At 45.4% G+C, this 25,138-nt stretch overlaps 1 protein-coding gene across 3 annotated transcripts in view; it reads right to left on the bottom strand.

Moving 5' to 3' along the window:
* NAXD (NAD(P)HX dehydratase) overlaps positions 1–25,138 on the bottom strand; it is a 98,101-nt gene that overhangs the window by 47,277 nt on the left and 25,686 nt on the right. The window contains exons 1-2 of one of the 3 annotated variants that reach the window (XM_082246510.1): positions 7,528–8,216; positions 757–1,125 (exon numbers count right to left, since the gene is read on the bottom strand). The exons of the other annotated variants lie outside the window; for them this stretch is intronic. Of the exons in view, the coding sequence (XP_082102636.1) occupies positions 757–1,125; positions 7,528–8,086 (928 nt within the window). The 5' untranslated portion in view covers positions 8,087–8,216. Of the gene's footprint in view, positions 1–756; positions 1,126–7,527; positions 8,217–25,138 lie in introns of those variants that run through there. 3 annotated transcript variants of the gene reach the window in all.

Raw genomic sequence — 25,138 nt, forward strand, 5'->3', positions numbered from 1 at the left:
TGGCTCTAGGACAGGGATTCTCAACTAGGGTTCCTCCAGAGGTTGCCAGGGGTTCCTTGGGCAATGAGTAATTTCTGCCTCTCAGATAAGTTCCCACTGACACAATTGACCTTTTTAGCTATCTGGAAGGAGGTAATTCATCACAAATGACCACCAGTGTAAGTAGCATTCACCCCACTGACCATCACACTAATGTATCATGAGTTGTAGATATAGCAATTTTAATCAGGGGTTCCCTGATACCTGAAAGTTATTTTTTAAGGGTTCCTTGGTGTTGAAAAGGTTTAGAAAGACTGATCTAGGATATAAGTGCCTCTGCTAGGATTGATTTAAAGCAGAAATAAACCCATTGATTTAACAACAGGCACGTGCTGGGATTGTAATTGGCACAGTTGCTTGTGCTCTCAATCAAACTGTCAATTGATGAAATGGCTGTCATAACTGATCATGTGTAGCACCATGGCAGCGGAGGTTCAAACAGAGGCCAAGATGGTAGCTTCCTCGGCTGACTCACAAACTTAACATACCCTTTGTGTCAGGTTTCATCCCAACAAAGAATTTGGGTCACAGATGCTCAATTTTTCTTACCCTGTGTTTCAAGGAAGGGAAATATGGGTAGTTTGCATTAAAACAGGTTATTCACAAAACATCTTACTTTTAATATAGTCCACAAAATTTATTTTATATGAGCAAAATATTGATACAAAAGTGGACATTACACATGTGCTTTTACAAGGTGACTTGGACATCTTATACCTATAGGAGAAGAATAAGATGCTGTAGTATTAAAGTGCATTGTATCTCCATACGTTCTGTTATCTCCTCTGTGGGGGCTGATGACATTGCCAGGCGTAGTCATCTGAGATGTGGCAGAGGAGATGCTATTAAGCATTTGTCCCAACATCTGCAACATTTGGATCTCACGGTTGTGCTCAGATTCTCTTCTTTTCTCCTCTATTTGCAGTCTCTGTTCCTCATACTTGTAGAACTTATCTTCAGCATCCACGCTCTGCTGAAGGAAGCGCTCCATCATTTTGTCCAAAGTCAGGTTTGAGTGATGTTTTTTGGACTTTTTAAGCTGAGGTACCTGAGGTGGATTTGAAATGGCATGAATAGTCTTATAACCTAAGATTGCAAAAAAAAAAAAAAGGGAAAGTATTTTTTAGCACAATAAAAATGCAAGGTTAATTATAAAAAACACACAACACACAGCTCAAACATTTAAGATACAATAGTAATCACTAAAATAGAATAAATATTTCCAGACAGAAAAAAAAAAAAAAAAGGAAGAGAGAAGAGAAGGTTACTCTTCAACTCTTTCCACAGTCTTAGGACAACCACTGAAGAGATGACTCTTTCTAAATAAAACACAAGCCTAGATACAAGTAAGGGCCCTTTCACACGGGCGGTCCGATCAGATCCGCCTGTCAGTTTTTTAGGTGGATCTGATCGGATGCCCCATTTAGCCCTATGGAGCAGCGGATGTCAGCGGTGACATGTTCACTGACACCTGCTGCAATCCGCATCCGATCCTGTCCGTGAAATCCGGACGGACGGAAACCCTATCTTAAGCGGTGATATAGATATATATGTTGACTTGAAGCCTCAACTTTAATCCAGCATTGCCTCTGAAGCAGCCGGCTTGGGGCAAAAAAAAAAAAAAAAGCACATTTTGATATGAACAAAAAACGATCATATACACAAGTCCTAAAGCCTCGTACACACACGTCGAAAATTGGCAGAGAATTTTTGGCCAATGCCCGATCTGCCGATTTTTGGCTTGTTAGTATGATGCTTCCGACAACCAACTCCGACTTTTCGGCCGAAAAAAATCTGGTGTAGGCTATAAAATTTTTGTTGGCCGTCAACACAACGGCCGATTTTCCGTCAGTCAGTACAGATTTTGACAGGGAAAAATCTGATGAGCAAGACTGGGCATGCTCAGAGAAGAAAAAACACAAAGAAAACAAACCAACACGACATCACTTCTTAAGTAGAATTTTGTTGGCCAAGAAAATTAGTGTGCAGTCTAGGCACATTCCAACCAACAAAACACAACTCTGGACAAAAGTCGGACGATCGGTCGGCCGATCATCGTTGCGTGTGTACGAGGCTTAAGGGCGGCTTCACACTGATCAGATGTGCTTTGGCCTGTGCTATTCGTGCGGGTTAGCTGTGTTTTTTCATAGATTTCTGTTCTGTCCCTCAGTTTTTGGGTTTTCTGAAAGCTAACCAAAAAATCTTGCATGCAGGACTTTTGGTGTACTTTCTTAAAAAGAGCACCAAAACTACAGGACATAATAGAAGTCAATGGGAAGGTGCAGCCAACCTGCAGGTACACTTTGCTGCACCCATGCAGTGAGTAAAGCACAGTAGGATCACACTGTGGGGGTGATTGTCTAAAACTGGAGCACTCAATCCGGTACAGCTGTGCATGGTAGCCAGGTTCTAACTTCTTTTTTTAAAGTAGAAGTTCAGACTAGGGCTCCTTTCACACTTGTACAACCCAAAGCAAAAATCGCTATAAATACCTTTTCTGAAGCTGCTCCAGTCCGGTCTCCAGCGGCAAAAAGTTGTGTGCAGGAGACAGCTGACAACAGCTATGAAGTGACATCACCCAGAGACTTACTATGGGCTTCCTTTGTTGGCTGCCTCCTCTGCCCCCCACGAACAGAGAAACCACCGCTGACAGCTCAGCATAGGACCTGACCAGAGTGGCTTCAGAAAAGCTAATTGTTTTTGTTTTTCAGGGCTAGATAGATTCGTCTTATAATGTGTCCGACAGAAGATTCAGAGATTTTAGTGTTAGGCCCCTTTCACACTTGTGTGACTTGTCCTGCGACTTGGGACTGTAAACTCACATGACAAGTCGTACCCCATGATTTCCAATAAGTGCCATTCATATCTGTGCAATGTCAAAGTAGTCCCTGCACTACTTTGGTACGATTTTGATGCGACTTGAGGTCCATAGACCTTAAGAATACACAGGCATTGCTTCAAGTCGCGTGACTTTTAGGTGATGATTGGAGTCAGCGTGTAATAAGGAAGACAGTCAGTGTGGAGTGTATCAATACACATTCAGGGTTGAAGAGAGGAGTGATTAAGAAGGCAGCCAACAATGGAAGCCCATAGTAAGTCTATGGGTGACGTCACTTCTTAGCCGTTGTCAGCTGTCTCCTGCACACAACTTCCTGCCTCCTGCACACAACTTCCACCGCTGGAGACCGGACTGGAGCCGCTTCAGAAAATGTATGTATAGTGATTTTTGCTTTAGGTCATACAAGTATGAAAGGGGCCCTAAGGCTCCTTTCACACAGTGTGTCCGTCAAAAGAACTCTGCTTTTCTCGAGCCGCCCATCCCCCGCTGAGCAGAATGACAGCTGTTCTCTGCACTGTGTGCGGGGACACAGCCCAATAGATCTCTATGGGGGAATCGGATGGGAACGGACCGTTGGTCCATTCTCATCCAATCCGCTGGAAAATAGGGTTTCCATCCGTCCAGATTTGACGGATCGGATCAGGTGTTAGCGGACATGTCTCCGCTGACATCCGATGCCCCATAGAGATGCATGGGGGGACCGTTCAGATCCGACAAAAAAAACGAACAGGTGGATCTGAATGGTCCGCCTGTGTGAAAGAGGCCTAATGCCCAGTACACACGATCCGAAAATCGGGCGACGTTCCATCCGTTATTTTTCGTATTCTAGCAGCTCTCAATAATATTCGCTTAAAGGGAGAGGTTACTCATGATACGAATTTTCTCGGACGATAATTCTTAGCTTCCGGTATGCGTAACCACGCTGTAGCGTGTGAGGGGAAAATGATGTCTACTGCTCATGCGCTGTCTACTGCTCACCATTTTTTTCGGACGAACAACATACTGATAATACGATTATCGTACGATGTGTTATAATACAATCAAAATTTTTATGCTTGCACGACCGGATAATATCGGGTGAACTGTCGTGATCGCCTCTCGTAAGCTGTGTACTAACGATCCGATTATCATCCGATCCTTTCACAAGCGTTAATTTTCGTCCGATTTTCGGATCGTGTGTACGGGCCATTAGGCTGAACTACAGGGCTAGATAGGTTAGTGTTAGAATGTGGTTGCAAATAGATTTTAGAGATTTTAGTTTTAGGCTGAATTTCCACTTTAAGTTTGGACAATAAACCTAGAAGCCGATGCGTTACATTGCAGTCACCAGTTTTAGTAAATCTCCCTGTGTGTTGTGTTATGTAAGCATGTTACTAAAAACACACTTAGGCATTCAGCACACGGTGATGAAAAGCTTATATAGGGTCCTTTCACACAGTGTTCCATGTCCGTTTTTCCTCCCATCAAAACTGACATTGTCTATGGGATTGCGGACGTTAGCGGATGGACCATCTGCTGACATCTGTTTTGCGTCCATTCCGTTCAGTTCTGTTTTTTGAGACAGAAGAGAACCCTATTTTTCTTCCGTTTAAAAAAAAACGGAACGGACGCAACATCGGATGTCAGCAGATGCCATCCGCTAATGTCCGCAATCCCATAGACATACATTATGTCAGTTTTTCATCCGCAAACGGATGGGAGGAAAAACTGGCATACGGAACGGACCCTACAAAAGTGCATCCGTGTCCGTTAAAAAAAAAAAAGTGACTGTACGGAGAAAAAAAAAAAAAAAACTGAACGGACCGTATGAAAGGACCCTTAGAATGGTCTGAGAGCTCACCTCAATGAACAAAAAAAAGTGGCCCTGCACCTTTGTTTTTCTCCATACACTGCAGCACAGGTATAGATGGTGGATATTTGTGCACAGGGTATATAGATGGTGGATATTTGTGCACAGGGTATATAGATGGTGGATATTTGTGCACAGGGTATATAGATGGTGGATATTTGTGCACAGGGTATATAGATGGTGGATATTTGTGCACAGGGTATAGATGATCGATATTTGTGCACAGGGTATAGATGATCGATATTTGTGCACAGGGTATAGATGATCGATATTTGTGCACAGGGTATAGATGGGGGATATTTGTGCACAGGGTATAGATGGTCGATATTTGTGCACAGGGTATAGATGGTCGATATTTGTGCACAGGGTATAGATGGTGGATATTTGTGCACAGGGTATAGATGGTGGATATTTGTGCACAGGGTATATAGATGGTGGATATTTGTGCACAACGTATAGATGGTGGATATTAGTGCACAGGGTATAGATGGTGGATATTTGTGCACAGGGTATAGATGGTGGATATTTGTGCACAGGGTATAGATGGTGGATATTTGTGCACAGGGTATAGATGGTGGATATTTGTGCACAGGGTATATAGATGGTGGATATTTGTGCACAGGGTATAGATGGTTGATATTTGTGCACAGGGTATATAGATGGTGGATATTTGTGCACAGGGTATAGATGGTTGATATTTGTGCACAGGGTATAGATGGTGGATATTTGTGCACAGGGTATAGATGATCGATATTTGTGCACAGGGTATAGATGGGGGATATTTGTGCACAGGGTATAGATGGGGGATATTTGTGCACAGGGTATAGATGGTTGATATTTGTGCACAGGGTATAGATGGTGGATATTTGTGCACAGGGTATAGATGGGGGATATTTGTGCACAGGGTATAGATGGGGGATATTTGTGCACAGGGTATAGATGGGGGATATTTGTGCACAGGGTATAGATGGTCGATATTTGTGCACAGGGTATAGATGGTGGATATTTGTGCACAGGGTATAGATGGTGGATATTTGTGCACAGGGTATAGATGGTGGATATTTGTGCACAGGGTATAGATGGTGGATATTTGTGCACAGGGTATAGATGGTGGATATTTGTGCACAGGGTATAGATGGTCGATATTTGTGCACAGGGTATATAGATGGTGGATATTTGTGCACAGGGTATAGATGGTTGATATTTGTGCACTGAGGTGCCCTGCCATACATGGTGTATAGGATCACAACAAAAGGGTGTTAATGGGCCCTTAGGGTCTTCAGTGACTTTAAAGGGGGTAGGTGCAGCTCTCTACATGTAGGTCATTGGGGATAGGTATTAAAAGGAGGCATGCTTAGACCATATAGCTGGCCATACACTAGTATTAGTTTTGTTTTAGGAACGTTTATTCAATTTTCTAATCATTAGTGGGGTCAAAGTGATCCCCCTGACTGCTGTGACAAGTACATTTCAAGGAACAGGACTGAAACTCTACTAGTAGTGTATGGCCTGCTTAGGTGTGTACAGGGGATTCAGACCGCATACATGGACAGTAGTGTATAAATAATAACTGCGCTAATAACGGAAAAACAGAGCTGCAGCTTAAAGTGGGACAACACCTAAACAAAAATAAACAAAATGAAGCTGCGCTATATATGACCAAACATATATAAATAAATATATATAAAAAGTATGTTCAACTCATGTATAAACGTGCACACTGATGATCAACAGTGAAGTAACAATCAAAATAAATGTGTAATTAAATAACACAGGATAAAGGGTAATAAAGTCCCAAGAGCAATTGGTGTGACAAAGTATATAGAGAATAAACAGTCCTCCACCACAACAACTCTCCTCCATGGTGCGTCTGTCAGTAAGGAATGCCTGTGAGATTACCAGATAATGGTAATCAATGAGCCAACCAAATCAATCCCTGTTGAATGCAGATGGAGATGCCGGTGTAAATATGAATTACCAGGGGCCGTCAATAATGTAGAGGTTTCACCGTATATCAGACTCCGAGCACATATCCCAGAAGCATGTAACTATTATGATTGTTCACTATTCTGAGGGCACTCTGGTCTGTTCACAAGATCGGGTCCCATCACCAGCTTCAGTAAAGAGGAGAGATTGCCGACAATGGCTGCAGAGCCTGGGCCTCTACATTATTGACAGTCCCTGGTAATTCATATTTACACCGGCATCTCCATCTGGATTCAACAGGGATTGATTTGATTGGCTCATTGATTACCATTATCTGGTAATCTCACAGGCATTCCTTACTGACAGACGCACCATGGAGGAGAATTTTTATCCAAGTTGTTGTGGTGGAGGAGTTTATTCTCTATATACTTTGTCACACCAATTGTTCTTGGGACTTTATTACCCTTTATTTGTCCTGTGTTATTTAATTACACATTTATTTTGTTACTTCACTGTTTATCATCAGTGTGCACGTTTATACATTCGTTGAACATACTTAAATCTATATATGTTTGGTCATATATAGTGCAGCTTCACTTTGTTTACATAGATGGATAGCTGTAGAATTATGGATAGAAAGGGAGCTCTGGACTTAAAGTGGAACTCTAGAATTTGTCCGTGTTCTGACACACAAGGACAGCAGCTTTGTATATAATCTTGGCATATTAGTGCTCCTAGGATGGAAAGGTGCAGTGTCCAGATTATACTTGGGCTCAGGGATAAATGCCCATGGGGCCTAAAGTGGGTGTAAATGCTAGGCTGGGCTGATTTCTGCACAGGGTAAGTAGGTAGTATAATAATAATGAGATCTTACCTTCCCTGGGGTGAAGAGGAATGGCGAAGCCCCCTCCGTCCTCCACCTTGATGGGGTGCTCAGATCCCTCCCCGGAGTCCTCGGTAAAGTTGTCCTGGGATGACTCAGGTTCCCCCTCCTCGTCCTCTATGTCATCCTCCTCGTCCTCCCGGGACTCTACCTTCGTACATGGGGGATCGGGCTGGAGGAGGATGGCCCCACAATTCTGCTCCATGATGCTGCTGGCCGGTCCGGCCCGTGTGCTGAGGATGCGATCCATCTCGTCGTAGTAGCGGCAGATCTTCCGAGCGTGCCCGTTCTTGGTGAAGCCCTCCCGGGCCTGGTAGTACTGGCGCTTGAGGCCCTTGATGCGGATGCGGCACTGCTCGGGGGTGCGCTCAAAGCCCAGCTCATTGAGGCGGCCGGCCACGTCCCGGTACACATGGCTGTTACGGAAATTACCGTCCAGGGCCGACTGTACGTCTGCCTCCCCCCAGATGTCCAGAAGGGCTCGGGTCTCCATGTCCGACCATAGGAAGCCCCGGGTGTTGGAGATCAGACGCCTCATACACACCGACATGGCGGCCCCCCAACAAGCTCTCTCACTCACAGTAAGCACACTGTACGGCCATCACACGGAGCACCATTCCCTGCACTCATACATGGCCCGCTCCTCTGCCATGCTGTCACCCTGGCCTTTGTCAATAAAGCTTCATCCCATCCAAACCAGCGCACATACACGAGTAAACAAACACATCACGAGGGGTGACGTCATCACACCGGACACACTTCACATCATTTCCCTCATGATAGAGATCTGCATCCCACACTGTGCACTGACTTCTCTCTGCAACCCTGTATGTGTGCTGATACACCCACACTGACTGTCTATTACACGCTGACTCCTCTCTGTAACCCTGTATGTGTGCTGATACACCCACACTGACTGTCTATTACACACTGACTCCTCTCTGTAACCCTGAATGTGTACTGATACACCCCACACTGCCTGTCTATTACACACTGACTCCTCTCTGCAACCCTGTATGTGTACTGATACACCCCACACTGACTGTCTATTACACACTGACTCCTCTCTGCAACCCTGTATGTGTACTGATACACCCCACACTGACTGTCTATTACACACTGACTCCTCTCTGTAACCCTGTATGTGTACTGATACACCCACACTGACTGTCTATTACACACTGACTCCTCTCTGTAACCCTGTATGTGTGCTGATACACCCCACACTGACTGTCTATTACACACTGACTTCTCTCTGCAACCCTGTATGTGTACTGATACACCCCACACTGACTGTCTATTACACGCTGACTCCTCTCTGTAACCCTGTATGTGTACTGATACACCCCACACTGACTGTCTACTTTATTACACTGACTCCTCTCTGTAACCCTGTATGTGTACTGATACACCCCACACTGCCTGTCTATTACACACTGACTCCTCTCTGTAACCCTGTATGTGTACTGATACACCCCACACTGACTGTCTATTACACACTGACTCCTCTCTGTAACCCTGTATGTGTACTGATACACCCACACTGACTGTCTATTACACACTGACTCCTCTCTGTAACCCTGTATGTGTACTGATACACCCCACACTGACTGTCTATTACACACTGACTTCTCTCTGCAACCCTGTATGTGTACTGATACACCCCACACTGACTGTCTATTACACGCTGACTCCTCTCTGTAACCCTGTATGTGTACTGATACACCCCACACTGCCTGTCTATTACACACTGACTCCTCTCTGCAACCCTGTATGTGTACTGATACACCCCACACTGCCTGTCTATTACACACTGACTCCTCTCTGTAACCCTGTATGTGTGCTGATACACCCCACACTGACTGTCTATTACACACTGACTCCTCTCTGCAACCCTGTATGTGTACTGATACACCCCACACTGCCTGTCTACTTTATTACACTGACTCCTCTCTGTAACCCTGTATGTGTACTGATACACCCCACACTGCCTGTCTATTACACACTGACTCCTCTCTGTAACCCTGTATGTGTGCTGATACACCCCACACTGACTGTCTATTACACACTGACTCCTCTCTGTAACCCTGTATGTGTACTGATACACCCCACACTGCCTGTCTATTACACACTGACTCCTCTCTGTAACCCTGTATGTGTACTGATACACCCCACACTGACTGTCTATTACACACTGACTCCTCTCTGTAACCCTGTATGTGTACTGATACACCCCACACTGACTGTCTATTACACACTGACTTCTCTCTGCAACCCTGTATGTGTACTGATACACCCCACACTGACTGTCTATTACACGCTGACTCCTCTCTGTAACCCTGTATGTGTACTGATACACCCCACACTGCCTGTCTATTACACACTGACTCCTCTCTGCAACCCTGTATGTGTACTGATACACCCCACACTGCCTGTCTATTACACACTGACTCCTCTCTGTAACCCTGTATGTGTGCTGATACACCCACACTGACTGTCTATTACACGCTGACTCCTCTCTGTAACCCTGAATGTGTACTGATACACCCCACACTGACTGTCTATTACACACTGACTCCTCTCTGTAACCCTGAATGTGTACTGATACACCCCACACTGACTGTCTATTACACACTGACTCCTCTCTGTAACCCTGTATGTGTACTGATACACCCACACTGACTGTCTATTACACACTGACTCCTCTCTGTAACCCTGTATGTGTACTGATACACCCACACTGACTGTCTATTACACACTGACTCCTCTCTGTAACCCTGTATGTGTACTGATACACCCCACACTGACTGTCTATTACACACTGACTTCTCTCTGCAACCCTGTATGTGTACTGATACACCCCACACTGACTGTCTATTACACGCTGACTCCTCTCTGTAACCCTGTATGTGTACTGATACACCCCACACTGCCTGTCTATTACACACTGACTCCTCTCTGCAACCCTGTATGTGTACTGATACACCCCACACTGCCTGTCTATTACACACTGACTCCTCTCTGTAACCCTGTATGTGTGCTGATACACCCCACACTGACTGTCTATTACACACTGACTCCTCTCTGCAACCCTGTATGTGTACTGATACACCCCACACTGCCTGTCTACTTTATTACACTGACTCCTCTCTGTAACCCTGTATGTGTACTGATACACCCCACACTGCCTGTCTATTACACACTGACTCCTCTCTGTAACCCTGTATGTGTGCTGATACACCCCACACTGACTGTCTATTACACACTGACTCCTCTCTGTAACCCTGTATGTGTGCTGATACACCCCACACTGACTGTCTATTACACACTGACTTCTCTCTGCAACCCTGTATGTGTACTGATACACCCCACACTGACTGTCTATTACACGCTGACTCCTCTCTGTAACCCTGTATGTGTACTGATACACCCCACACTGACTGTCTACTTTATTACACTGACTCCTCTCTGTAACCCTGTATGTGTACTGATACACCCCACACTGCCTGTCTATTACACACTGACTCCTCTCTGTAACCCTGTATGTGTACTGATACACCCCACACTGACTGTCTATTACACACTGACTCCTCTCTGTAACCCTGTATGTGTACTGATACACCCACACTGACTGTCTATTACACACTGACTCCTCTCTGTAACCCTGTATGTGTACTGATACACCCCACACTGACTGTCTATTACACACTGACTTCTCTCTGCAACCCTGTATGTGTACTGATACACCCCACACTGACTGTCTATTACACGCTGACTCCTCTCTGTAACCCTGTATGTGTACTGATACACCCCACACTGCCTGTCTATTACACACTGACTCCTCTCTGCAACCCTGTATGTGTACTGATACACCCCACACTGCCTGTCTATTACACACTGACTCCTCTCTGTAACCCTGTATGTGTGCTGATACACCCCACACTGACTGTCTATTACACACTGACTCCTCTCTGCAACCCTGTATGTGTACTGATACACCCCACACTGCCTGTCTACTTTATTACACTGACTCCTCTCTGTAACCCTGTATGTGTACTGATACACCCCACACTGCCTGTCTATTACACACTGACTCCTCTCTGTAACCCTGTATGTGTGCTGATACACCCCACACTGACTGTCTATTACACACTGACTCCTCTCTGTAACCCTGTATGTGTACTGATACACCCCACACTGCCTGTCTATTACACACTGACTCCTCTCTGTAACCCTGTATGTGTACTGATACACCCCACACTGACTGTCTATTACACACTGACTCCTCTCTGTAACCCTGTATGTGTACTGATACACCCCACACTGACTGTCTATTACACACTGACTTCTCTCTGCAACCCTGTATGTGTACTGATACACCCCACACTGACTGTCTATTACACGCTGACTCCTCTCTGTAACCCTGTATGTGTACTGATACACCCCACACTGCCTGTCTATTACACACTGACTCCTCTCTGCAACCCTGTATGTGTACTGATACACCCCACACTGCCTGTCTATTACACACTGACTCCTCTCTGTAACCCTGTATGTGTGCTGATACACCCACACTGACTGTCTATTACACGCTGACTCCTCTCTGTAACCCTGAATGTGTACTGATACACCCCACACTGACTGTCTATTACACACTGACTCCTCTCTGTAACCCTGAATGTGTACTGATACACCCCACACTGACTGTCTATTACACACTGACTCCTCTCTGTAACCCTGTATGTGTACTGATACACCCACACTGACTGTCTATTACACACTGACTCCTCTCTGTAACCCTGTATGTGTACTGATACACCCACACTGACTGTCTATTACACACTGACTCCTCTCTGTAACCCTGTATGTGTACTGATACACCCCACACTGACTGTCTATTACACACTGACTTCTCTCTGCAACCCTGTATGTGTACTGATACACCCCACACTGACTGTCTATTACACGCTGACTCCTCTCTGTAACCCTGTATGTGTACTGATACACCCCACACTGCCTGTCTATTACACACTGACTCCTCTCTGCAACCCTGTATGTGTACTGATACACCCCACACTGCCTGTCTATTACACACTGACTCCTCTCTGTAACCCTGTATGTGTGCTGATACACCCCACACTGACTGTCTATTACACACTGACTCCTCTCTGCAACCCTGTATGTGTACTGATACACCCCACACTGCCTGTCTACTTTATTACACTGACTCCTCTCTGTAACCCTGTATGTGTACTGATACACCCCACACTGCCTGTCTATTACACACTGACTCCTCTCTGTAACCCTGTATGTGTGCTGATACACCCCACACTGACTGTCTATTACACACTGACTCCTCTCTGTAACCCTGTATGTGTACTGATACACCCCACACTGCCTGTCTATTACACACTGACTCCTCTCTGTAACCCTGTATGTGTACTGATACACCCCACACTGACTGTCTATTACACACTGACTCCTCTCTGTAACCCTGTATGTGTACTGATACACCCCACACTGACTGTCTATTACACACTGACTTCTCTCTGCAACCCTGTATGTGTACTGATACACCCCACACTGACTGTCTATTACACGCTGACTCCTCTCTGTAACCCTGTATGTGTACTGATACACCCCACACTGCCTGTCTATTACACACTGACTCCTCTCTGCAACCCTGTATGTGTACTGATACACCCCACACTGCCTGTCTATTACACACTGACTCCTCTCTGTAACCCTGTATGTGTGCTGATACACCCACACTGACTGTCTATTACACGCTGACTCCTCTCTGTAACCCTGAATGTGTACTGATACACCCCACACTGACTGTCTATTACACACTGACTCCTCTCTGTAACCCTGAATGTGTACTGATACACCCCACACTGACTGTCTATTACACACTGACTCCTCTCTGTAACCCTGTATGTGTACTGATACACCCACACTGACTGTCTATTACACACTGACTCCTCTCTGTAACCCTGTATGTGTACTGATACACCCACACTGACTGTCTATTACACACTGACTCCTCTCTGTAACCCTGTATGTGTACTGATACACCCCACACTGACTGTCTATTACACACTGACTTCTCTCTGCAACCCTGTATGTGTACTGATACACCCCACACTGACTGTCTATTACACGCTGACTCCTCTCTGTAACCCTGTATGTGTACTGATACACCCCACACTGCCTGTCTATTACACACTGACTCCTCTCTGCAACCCTGTATGTGTACTGATACACCCCACACTGCCTGTCTATTACACACTGACTCCTCTCTGTAACCCTGTATGTGTGCTGATACACCCCACACTGACTGTCTATTACACACTGACTCCTCTCTGCAACCCTGTATGTGTACTGATACACCCCACACTGCCTGTCTACTTTATTACACTGACTCCTCTCTGTAACCCTGTATGTGTACTGATACACCCCACACTGCCTGTCTATTACACACTGACTCCTCTCTGTAACCCTGTATGTGTACTGATACACCCACACTGACTGTCTATTACACACTGACTCCTCTCTGTAACCCTGTATGTGTACTGATACACCCACACTGACTGTCTATTACACACTGACTCCTCTCTGTAACCCTGTATGTGTACTGATACACCCCACACTGACTGTCTATTACACACTGACTTCTCTCTGCAACCCTGTATGTGTACTGATACACCCCACACTGACTGTCTATTACACGCTGACTCCTCTCTGTAACCCTGTATGTGTACTGATACACCCCACACTGCCTGTCTATTACACACTGACTCCTCTCTGCAACCCTGTATGTGTACTGATACACCCCACACTGCCTGTCTATTACACACTGACTCCTCTCTGTAACCCTGTATGTGTGCTGATACACCCCACACTGACTGTCTATTACACACTGACTCCTCTCTGCAACCCTGTATGTGTACTGATACACCCCACACTGCCTGTCTACTTTATTACACTGACTCCTCTCTGTAACCCTGTATGTGTACTGATACACCCCACACTGCCTGTCTATTACACACTGACTCCTCTCTGTAACCCTGTATGTGTGCTGATACACCCCACACTGACTGTCTATTACACACTGACTCCTCTCTGTAACCCTGTATGTGTACTGATACACCCCACACTGCCTGTCTATTACACACTGACTCCTCTCTGTAACCCTGTATGTGTACTGATACACCCCACACTGACTGTCTATTACACACTGACTCCTCTCTGTAACCCTGTATGTGTACTGATACACCCCACACTGACTGTCTATTACACACTGACTTCTCTCTGCAACCCTGTATGTGTACTGATACACCCCACACTGACTGTCTATTACACGCTGACTCCTCTCTGTAACCCTGTATGTGTACTGATACACCCCACACTGCCTGTCTATTACACACTGACTCCTCTCTGCAACCCTGTATGTGTACTGATACACCCCACACTGCCTGTCTATTACACACTGACTCCTCTCTGTAACCCTGTATGTGTGCTGATACACCCCACACTGACTGTCTATTACACACTGACTCCTCTCTGCAACCCTGTATGTGTACTGATACACCCCACACTGCCTGTCTACTTTATTACACTGACTCCTCTCTGTAACCCTGTATGTGTACTGATACACCCCACACTGCCTGTCTATTACACACTGACTCCTCTCTGTAACCCTGTATGTGTACTGATACACCCACACTGACTGTCTATTACACACTGACTCCTCTCTGTAACCCTGTATGTGTACTGATACACCCACACTGACTGTCTATTACACACTGACTCCTCTCTGTAACCCTGTATGTGTACTGATACACCCCACACTGACTGTCTATTACACACTGACTTCTCTCTGCAACCCTGTATGTGTACTGATACACCCCACACTGACTGTCTATTACACGCTGACTCCTCTCTGTAACCCTGTATGTGTACTGATACACCCCACACTGCCTGTCTATTACACACTGACTCCTCTCTGCAACCCTGTATGTGTACTGATACACCCCACACTGCCTGTCTATTACACACTGACTCCTCTCTGTAACCCTGTATGTGTGCTGATACACCCCACACTGACTGTCTATTACACACTGACTCCTCTCTGCAACCCTGTATGTGTACTGATACACCCCACACTGCCTGTCTACTTTATTACACTGACTCCTCTCTGTAACCCTGTATGTGTACTGATACACCCCACACTGCCTGTCTATTACACACTGACTCCTCTCTGTAACCCTGTATGTGTGCTGATACACCCCACACTGACTGTCTATTACACACTGACTCCTCTCTGTAACCCTGTATGTGTACTGATACACCCCACACTGCCTGTCTATTACACACTGACTCCTCTCTGTAACCCTGTATGTGTACTGATACACCCCACACTGCCTGTCTATTACACACTGACTCCTCTCTGTAACCCTGTATGTGTACTGATACACCCCACACTGCCTGTCTACTTTATTACACTGACTCCTCTCTGTAACCCTGTATGTGTACTGATACACCCCACACTGCCTGTCTATTACACACTGACTCCTCTCTGTAACCCTGTATGTGTGCTGATACACCCCACACTGACTGTCTATTACACACTGACTCCTCTCTGTAACCCTGTATGTGTACTGATACACCCCACACTGCCTGTCTATTACACACTGACTCCTCTCTGTAACCCTGTATGTGTGCCGATACCCCCCACACTGACTGTCTATTACACACTGACTCCTCTCTGTAACCCTGTATGTGTACTGATACACCCCACACTGACTGTCTATTACACACTGACTCCTCTCTGTAACCCTGTATGTGTACTGATACACCCCACACTGACTGTCTATTACACACTGACTTCTCTCTGCAACCCTGTATGTGTACTGATACACCCCACACTGACTGTCTATTACACACTGACTTCTCTCTGCAACCCTGTATGTGTACTGATACACCCACACTGACTGTCTATTACACGCTGACTCCTCTCTGTAACCCTGAATGTGTACTGATACACCCCACACTGCCTGTCTATTACACACTGACTCCTCTCTGTAACCCTGTATGTGTACTGATACACCCCACACTGCCTGTCTATTACACACTGACTCCTCTCTGTAACCCTGTATGTGTACTGATACACCCCACACTGCCTGTCTACTTTATTACACTGACTCCTCTCTGTAACCCTGTATGTGTACTGATACACCCCACACTGCCTGTCTATTACACACTGACTCCTCTCTGTAACCCTGTATGTGTGCTGATACACCCCACACTGACTGTCTATTACACACTGACTCCTCTCTGTAACCCTGTATGTGTACTGATACACCCCACACTGCCTGTCTATTACACACTGACTCCTCTCTGTAACCCTGTATGTGTGCCGATACCCCCCACACTGACTGTCTATTACACACTGACTCCTCTCTGTAACCCTGTATGTGTACTGATACACCCCACACTGACTGTCTATTACACACTGACTCCTCTCTGTAACCCTGTATGTGTACTGATACACCCCACACTGACTGTCTATTACACACTGACTTCTCTCTGCAACCCTGTATGTGTACTGATACACCCCACACTGACTGTCTATTACACGCTGACTCCTCTCTGTAACCCTGTATGTGTACTGATACACCCCACACTGACTGTCTATTACACACTGACTCCTCTCTGTAACCCTGTATGTGTACTGATACACCCCACACTGACTGTATTACACACTGTCTCCTCTCTGTAACCCTGTATGTGTACTGATACACCCCACACTGACTGTCTATTTCTATTACACACTGACTTCTCTCTGCAACCCTGTATGTGTACTGATACACCCCACACTGACTGTCTATTACACACTGACTCCTCTCTGTAACCCTGTATGTGTACTGATACACCCACACTGACTGTCTATTTCTATTACACACTGACTTCAATCTGCAACCCTGTATGTGTACTGATACACCCCACACTGACTGTCTATTACACACTGACTTCTCTCTGTAACCCTGTATGTGTACTGATACACCCCACACTGACTGTCTATTACACACTGACTCCTCTCTGTAACCCTGTATGTGTACTGATACACCCCACACTGACTAACCCTGTATGTGTACTGATACACCCCACACTGACTGTCTATTACACACTGACTCCTCTCTGCAACCCTGTATGTGTACTGATACACCCCACACTGCCTGTCTATTACACACTGACTCCTCTCTGCAACCCCGTATGTGTACTGATACACCCCACACTGCCTGTCTACTTTATTACACTGACTCCTCTCTGTAACCCTGTATGTGTACTGATACACCCCACACTGCCTGTCTATTACACACTGACTCCTCTCTGTAACCCTGTATGTGTGCTGATACACCCCACACTGACTGTCTATTACACACTGACTCCTCTCTGTAACCCTGTATGTGTACTGATACACCCCACACTGCCTGTCTATTACACACTGACTCCTCTCTGTAACCCTGTATGTGTACTGATACACCCCACACTGACTGTCTATTACACACTGACTCCTCTCTGTAACCCTGTATGTGTACTGATACACCCCACACTGACTGTCTATTACACACTGACTTCTCTCTGCAACCCTGTATGTGTACTGATACACCCCACACTGACTGTCTATTACACACTGACTTCTCTCTGCAACCCTGTATGTGTACTGATACACCCACACTGACTGTCTATTACACGCTGACTCCTCTCTGTAACCCTGAATGTGTACTGATACACCCCACACTGCCTGTCTATTACACGCTGACTCCTCTCTGTAACCCTGTATGTGTGCTGATACACCCCACACTGCCTGTCTATTTCTATTACACACTGACTTCAATCTGCAACCCTGTATGTGTACTGATACACCCCACACTGACTGTCTATTACACACTGACTCCTCTCTGCAACCCTGTATGTGTACTGATACACCCCACACTGACTGTATTACACACTGTCTCCTCTCTGTAACCCTGTATGTGTACTGATACACCCCACACTGACTGTCTATTTCTATTACACACTGACTTCTCTCTGCAACCCTGTATGTGTACTGATACACCCCACACTGACTGTCTATTACACACTGACTCCTCTCTGTAACCCTGTATGTGTACTGATACACCCACACTGACTGTCTATTACACACTGACTCCTCTCTGCAACCCTGTATGTGTACTGATACACCCCACACTGACTTCTCTCTGCAACCCTGTATGTGTACTGATACACCCTACACTGACTGTCTATTACACACTGACTTCTCTCTGCAACCCTGTATGTGTACTGATACACCCCACACCCCACGCTGACTGTCTATTACACACTGACTCCTCTCTGCAACCCTGTATGTGTACTGATACACCCCACACTGACTGTCTATTACACACTGACTCCTCTCTGTAACCCGGTATGTGTACTGATACACCATACACTGACTGTCTACTTTATTACACTGACTCCTCTCTGCAACCCTGTATGTGTACTGATACACCCCACACTGACTGTCTATTACACACTGACTTCAATCTGCAACCCTGTATGTGTACTGATACACCCCACACTGACTGTCTATTACACACTGACTTCTCTTTGCAACCCCGTATGTGTACTGATACACCCACACTGACTCCTATCACCCCTCTCTGTAACCCTGTATGTGTACTGATACACCCCACACTGCCTGTCTATTACACACTGACTCCTCTCTGTAACCCTGTATGTGTACTGATACACCCCACACTGACTGTCTATTACACACTGACTCCTCTCTGTAACCCTGTATGTGTACTGATACACCCCACACTGACTGTCTATTACACACTGACTTCTCTCTGCAACCCTGTATGTGTGCTGATACACCCACACTGACTGTCTATTACACGCTGACTCCTCTCTGTAACCCTGTATGTGTACTGATACACCCCACACTTACTGTCTATTTCTATTACACACTGACTTCTCTCTGCAACCCTGTATGTGTACTGATACACCCACACTGACTGTCTATTACACACTGACTCCTCTCTGTAACCCTGTATGTGTACTGATACACCCACACTGACTGTCTATTTCTATTACACACTGACTTCAATCTGCAACCCTGTATGTGTACTGATACACCCACACTGCCTGTCTATTACACACTGACTCCTCTCTGTAACCCTGTATGTGTGCTGATACACCCCACACTGACTGTCTATTACACACTGACTTCTCTCTGCAACCCTGTATGTGTACTGATACACCCCACACTGCCTGTCTATTACACACTGACTCCTCTCTGTAACCCTGTATGTGTGCTGATACACCCCACACTGACTGTCTATTACACACTGACTTCTCTCTGCAACCCTGTATGTGTACTGATACACCCCACACTGACTGCCTATTACACACTGACTTCTCTCTGCAACCCTGTATGTGTGCTGATACACCCACACTGACTGTCTATTACACGCTGACTCCTCTCTGTAACCCTGTATGTTTACTGATACACCCCACACTGACTGTCTATTACACACTGACTCCTCTCTGTAACCCTGTATGTGTACTGATACACCCACACTGACTGTCTATTTCTATTACACACTGACTTCAATCTGCAACCCTGTATGTGTACTGATACACCCCACACTGACTGTCTATTACACACTGACTCCTCTCTGCAACCCTGTATGTGTACTGATACACCCCACACTGACTGTATTACACACTGTCTCCTCTCTGTAACCCTGTATGTGTACTGATACACCCCACACTGACTGTCTATTACACACTGACTTCTCTCTGCAACCCTGTATGTGTACTGATACACCCCACACTGACTTCTCTCTGCAACCCTGTATGTGTACTGATACACCCCACACCCCACACTGACTGTCTACTTTATTACACTGACTCCTCTCTGCAACCCTGTATGTGTACTGATACACCCCACACTGACTGTCTATTACACACTGACTTCAATCTGCAACCCTGTATGTGTACTGATACACCCCACACTGACTGTCTATTACACACTGACTCCTCTCTGCAACCCTGTATGTGTACTGATACACCCACACTGACTGTCTATTACACACTGACTTCTCTTTGCAACCCCGTATGTGTACTGATACACCCACACTGACTCCTATCACCCCTCTCTGTAACCCTGTATGTGTACTGATACACCCCACACTGCCTGTCTATTACACACTGACTCCTCTCTGTAACCCTGTATGTGTACTGATACACCCCACACTGACTGTCTATTACACACTGACTCCTCTCTGCAACCCTGTATGTGTACTGATACACCCCACACTGACTGTCTATTACACGCTGACTCCTCTCTGTAACCCTGTATGTGTACTGATACACCCCACACTGACTGTATTACACACTGACTCCTCTCTGTAACCCTGTATGTGTACTGATACACCCCACACTGACTGTCTATTACACACTGACTTCTCTCTGCAACCCTGTATGTGTACTGATACACCCCACACTGACTGTAGTGTCTATTACACACTGACTTCTCTCTGTAACCCTGTATGTGTACTGATACACCCCACATTGACTGTCTATTACACACTGACTCCTCTCTGCAACCCTGTATGTGTACTGATACACCCCACACTGACTGTCTATTACACACTGACTCCTCTCTGTAACCCTGAATGTGTACTGATACACCCCACACTGACTGTCTATTACACACTGACTCCTCTCTGTAACCCTGTATGTGTACTGATACACCCCACACTGACTGTCTATTACACACTGACTTCTCTCTGCAACCCTGTATGTGTACTGATACACCCCACACTGACTGTCCATTACACACTGACTTCTCTCTGCAACCCTGTATGTGTACTGATACACCCCACACTGACTGTCTATTACACACTGACTCCTCTCTGCAACCCTGTATGTGTACTGATACACCCCACACTGACTGTCTATTACACACTGACTCCTCTCTGTAACCCGGTATGTGTACTGATACACCCCACACTGACTGTCTACTTTATTACACTGACTCCTCTCTGCAACCCTGTATGTGTACTGATACACCCCACACTGACTGTCTATTTCTATTACACACTGACTTCTCTCTGCAACCCTGTATGTGTACTGATACACCCCACACTGACTGTCTATTACACACTGACTTCTCTCTGCAACCCCGTATGTGTACTGATACACCCACACTGACTGTCTATTACACACTGACTTCAATCTGCAACCCTGTATGTGTACTGATACACCCCACACTGACTGTCTATTACACACTGACTCCTCTCTGCAACCCTGTATGTGTACTGATACACCCCACACTGACTGTCTATTACACACTGACTTCTCTCTGCAACCCTGTATGTGTACTGATACACCCACACTGCCTGTCTTCTTTATTACACACTCACACTGCCCATCTACTTCATTACACACTGACTCCTATCATCACTACTCTTCTCAACCCTGCATGTGTACTGATACACCCCACACTGTGTCTTTATTACACACTCCCTACACTGTCTTTATTACACACTGACTCCAATCATTACAGTGAATATAAAATGTCTACACACCCCTTTTAAAACGTAAGGTTTCTGTGATTTAAAAAAAAAAAAATATATATATAAATCACTTCAGAATCTTTGGGGGGGATTGGGGAAAAATAAAAACACTACAATGTTGTGGTTGCATAAGTGTGCACACCCTTTTCTAACTGGGGATGTAGCTGTGTTCAGAATTATGCAATCACATTCAAACTCATGTTAAATAGGAGTCAGTACACAGTACACATCTGCCATCAATTTAAAGTGCCTCTGATTTACCCCAAATAAAGTTCAGCTGTTCTAATAGGTCTTTCCTGACAATTTCTTAGTCACATCCTACAGCAAAAGTCAGGGTCCGCAGAGAGCTTCCAAAGCATCAGAGGGACCTCAAATGTTAAAAGGCGTCAGGAGAAGGGTACAAAAGAATTTCCAAGGCATTAGATATACCATGGAACACAGTGAAGACAGTCATCAAGCGGAGAAAATATGGCACAATAGTGACATTACTAAGAACTGGATATCCCTCCAAAATTGATGAAAAGACGAGAAGAAAACTGGTCAGGGAGGCTGCCAACATTGAAGGGGCTGCAGGAATATCTGGCAAGTACAGGCTGTGTGGTACATGTGACAACAATCTCCTGTATTCTTCATTTGTCTGGGCTACGGGATAGTGACAAGACGGAAGCCTTTTCTTAGGAAGAAAAACATTCAGGCCTGGCAAAAATTTGCAAAAACACATCTGAAACCTTGAAAAGCATGTGGGAAAATGTGTTATGGTCTGATGAGAAACCAAGGTTGAATTTTTTGGACATAATGCCATAAGATATGTTTGGCGCAAAAAACACTGCACGCTACCAAGTAACACCATACCCAGCAGTGAAGCATGGTGATGGCAGCATCATGCTTTGGGGCTGTTTTTCTTCAGCTGAAGAGGGGTCTTAGTCAAGGTAGAGGGAATTAAGTGTCAATTATCAGTCAATATTGGCAAAGATTTTCAGGCTTTTGCTAGAAAACTGAACAAGAGGAACTTCATCTTTCAGCATGACATTGACCCAAAGCACACATCCATATTAAAAAAAGGAATGGCTTCACCAGAAGATTAAAGTTTTGGAATGGCCCAGACCTGAATCCGATTGAAAATCTGTTTGGTGATCTGAAGAGGGCTGTGCACAGGAGATGTGAAAAGAGTGGAATAAATTGCGCTCAACACTTAAAACACAACCAAAAGGTGCTTGTGTGCATAAATATGTGAATAAATGGTTATAAATAAATAAATATACAGAATCCTAAATGTGAAAAAAGTCCTTGGTAAATAAATATATCAACAGTCTTTAAAGTGCCCAGTGCAATACAAATCTCTCAGCAATGACTGAATATCACTCCAACTTCAAGTGAGGGACCTCCACCTTAAGAGACTTTTCTCCACCCAGTGCTCGGGGTAAATACTTCTTACCAAAGCTGGTGGACCCCTTAATTACAGGGGGTCTAAAGCAGCGTAAATGGTCCACAAATGCCTCCAAGCTATCCTTCAGGTCCCTTGATATATGGCTCAGCTCGCATAAGGAACTCCAAGTATTTCAGGATATTGTGGGGAGAAAGATAAGGAAACTCCAATAGTGTAGTATGTTCTGATAATTAGGGTTTATTAATGAAATTGCACTTACTCAAACATTAGAATCAAATGCCTTCATGCAGTAAATGCAGCATGGGTTCGGTGTACGGGACGCTCCTCTGCTCCTGCGTATCACCAACCCGGAACTCCACGGTCTCACGTTCCCTTGGTCACCCACTAGTCTGTCCAGTTCTAGTTTGTAATCACTCTTGTTGAGAACTACTATTCCCCCCCCCTTTGTCTGCTCCTCGTATGACTATGTCTTTACGATCCTCTAGTTCCTTGAGACCCTTTTCTAATTCTTTTTTGGTGTAGTAGTGTTTTAATTTAATTTTCCGCACATCATCTTCTACCATACTTTTAAAAACTTCCAAACAATGGTTGGAAGCTTTGGGAGGATTAAAAACAGAACGATTTTTCAATCCACTGTCCTGATAATCAGCATTATTAGAGGTAGGGTTAAACGGTTTTTCTAAAAAATGTTTTTTAATTTTAAGCTTCCTGACGTATTTTTCAATATCTATAAAAGTGTTGAACTTGTCAACACTTTTGTCAGGGGCAAATTTAAGACCAAGTTCCAGTATTTTTAATTCGTCAGAGGTGAACTGGGCATTGCTGAGATTAAAAATCCCAGCCCCTAAGACTCTTTTCCTTTTGTTTCTTTCGTCCACCTCTGCACCCTCTCCTCTGTTTTCCGTTCTTTCGTTTGGTGGAGGATTTCTTTGGGGTGTCATTTCCTGTTGATAATGGGGATAAGTATCCCCTCCCCACTGCTGCCAATGGTTCTCTTTCTGCCAATAATTCCCTTGGTTCCATTGTTGTTGGGGGTCTCCAATTCTGTGAACCCCTCCCTCGTTGCCAAGGTTGGCCTCTCCCACCTCCTCTGTGTCCCCGCCAGGTTCCATTCGGGTGGTTGGAGCCTCTTCCCCTCCCTCTTTGACCCGGGGCGCCACCTCGCCCCCTCCCCCGAAAACCCTTCCCATGGTAGGAATACTGGAAATAGAAACAATAGACCACAATATTTTAACACCTCCCAGTACAATGTACCCACGTATAACAGCTACTCCCCTCTGGCCTACACCCCAGAAAATCAACAGAAGGGTTTTCGGGGGAGGGGGCGAGGTGGCGCCCCGGGTCAAAGAGGGAGGGGAAGAGGCTCCAACCACCCGAATGGAACCTGGCGGGGACACAGAGGAGGTGGGAGAGGCCAACCTTGGCAACGAGGGAGGGGTTCACAGAATTGGAGACCCCCAACAACAATGGAACCAAGGGAATTATTGGCAGAAAGAGAACCATTGGCAGCAGTGGGGAGGGGATACTTATCCCCATTATCAACAGGAAATGACACCCCAAAGAAATCCTCCACCAAACGAAA

This window comes from Pelophylax lessonae, assembly GCF_965119305.1.
Source record: "Pelophylax lessonae genome assembly, chromosome: 2".
Classification (NCBI taxonomy): domain Eukaryota; kingdom Metazoa; phylum Chordata; class Amphibia; order Anura; family Ranidae; genus Pelophylax; species Pelophylax lessonae.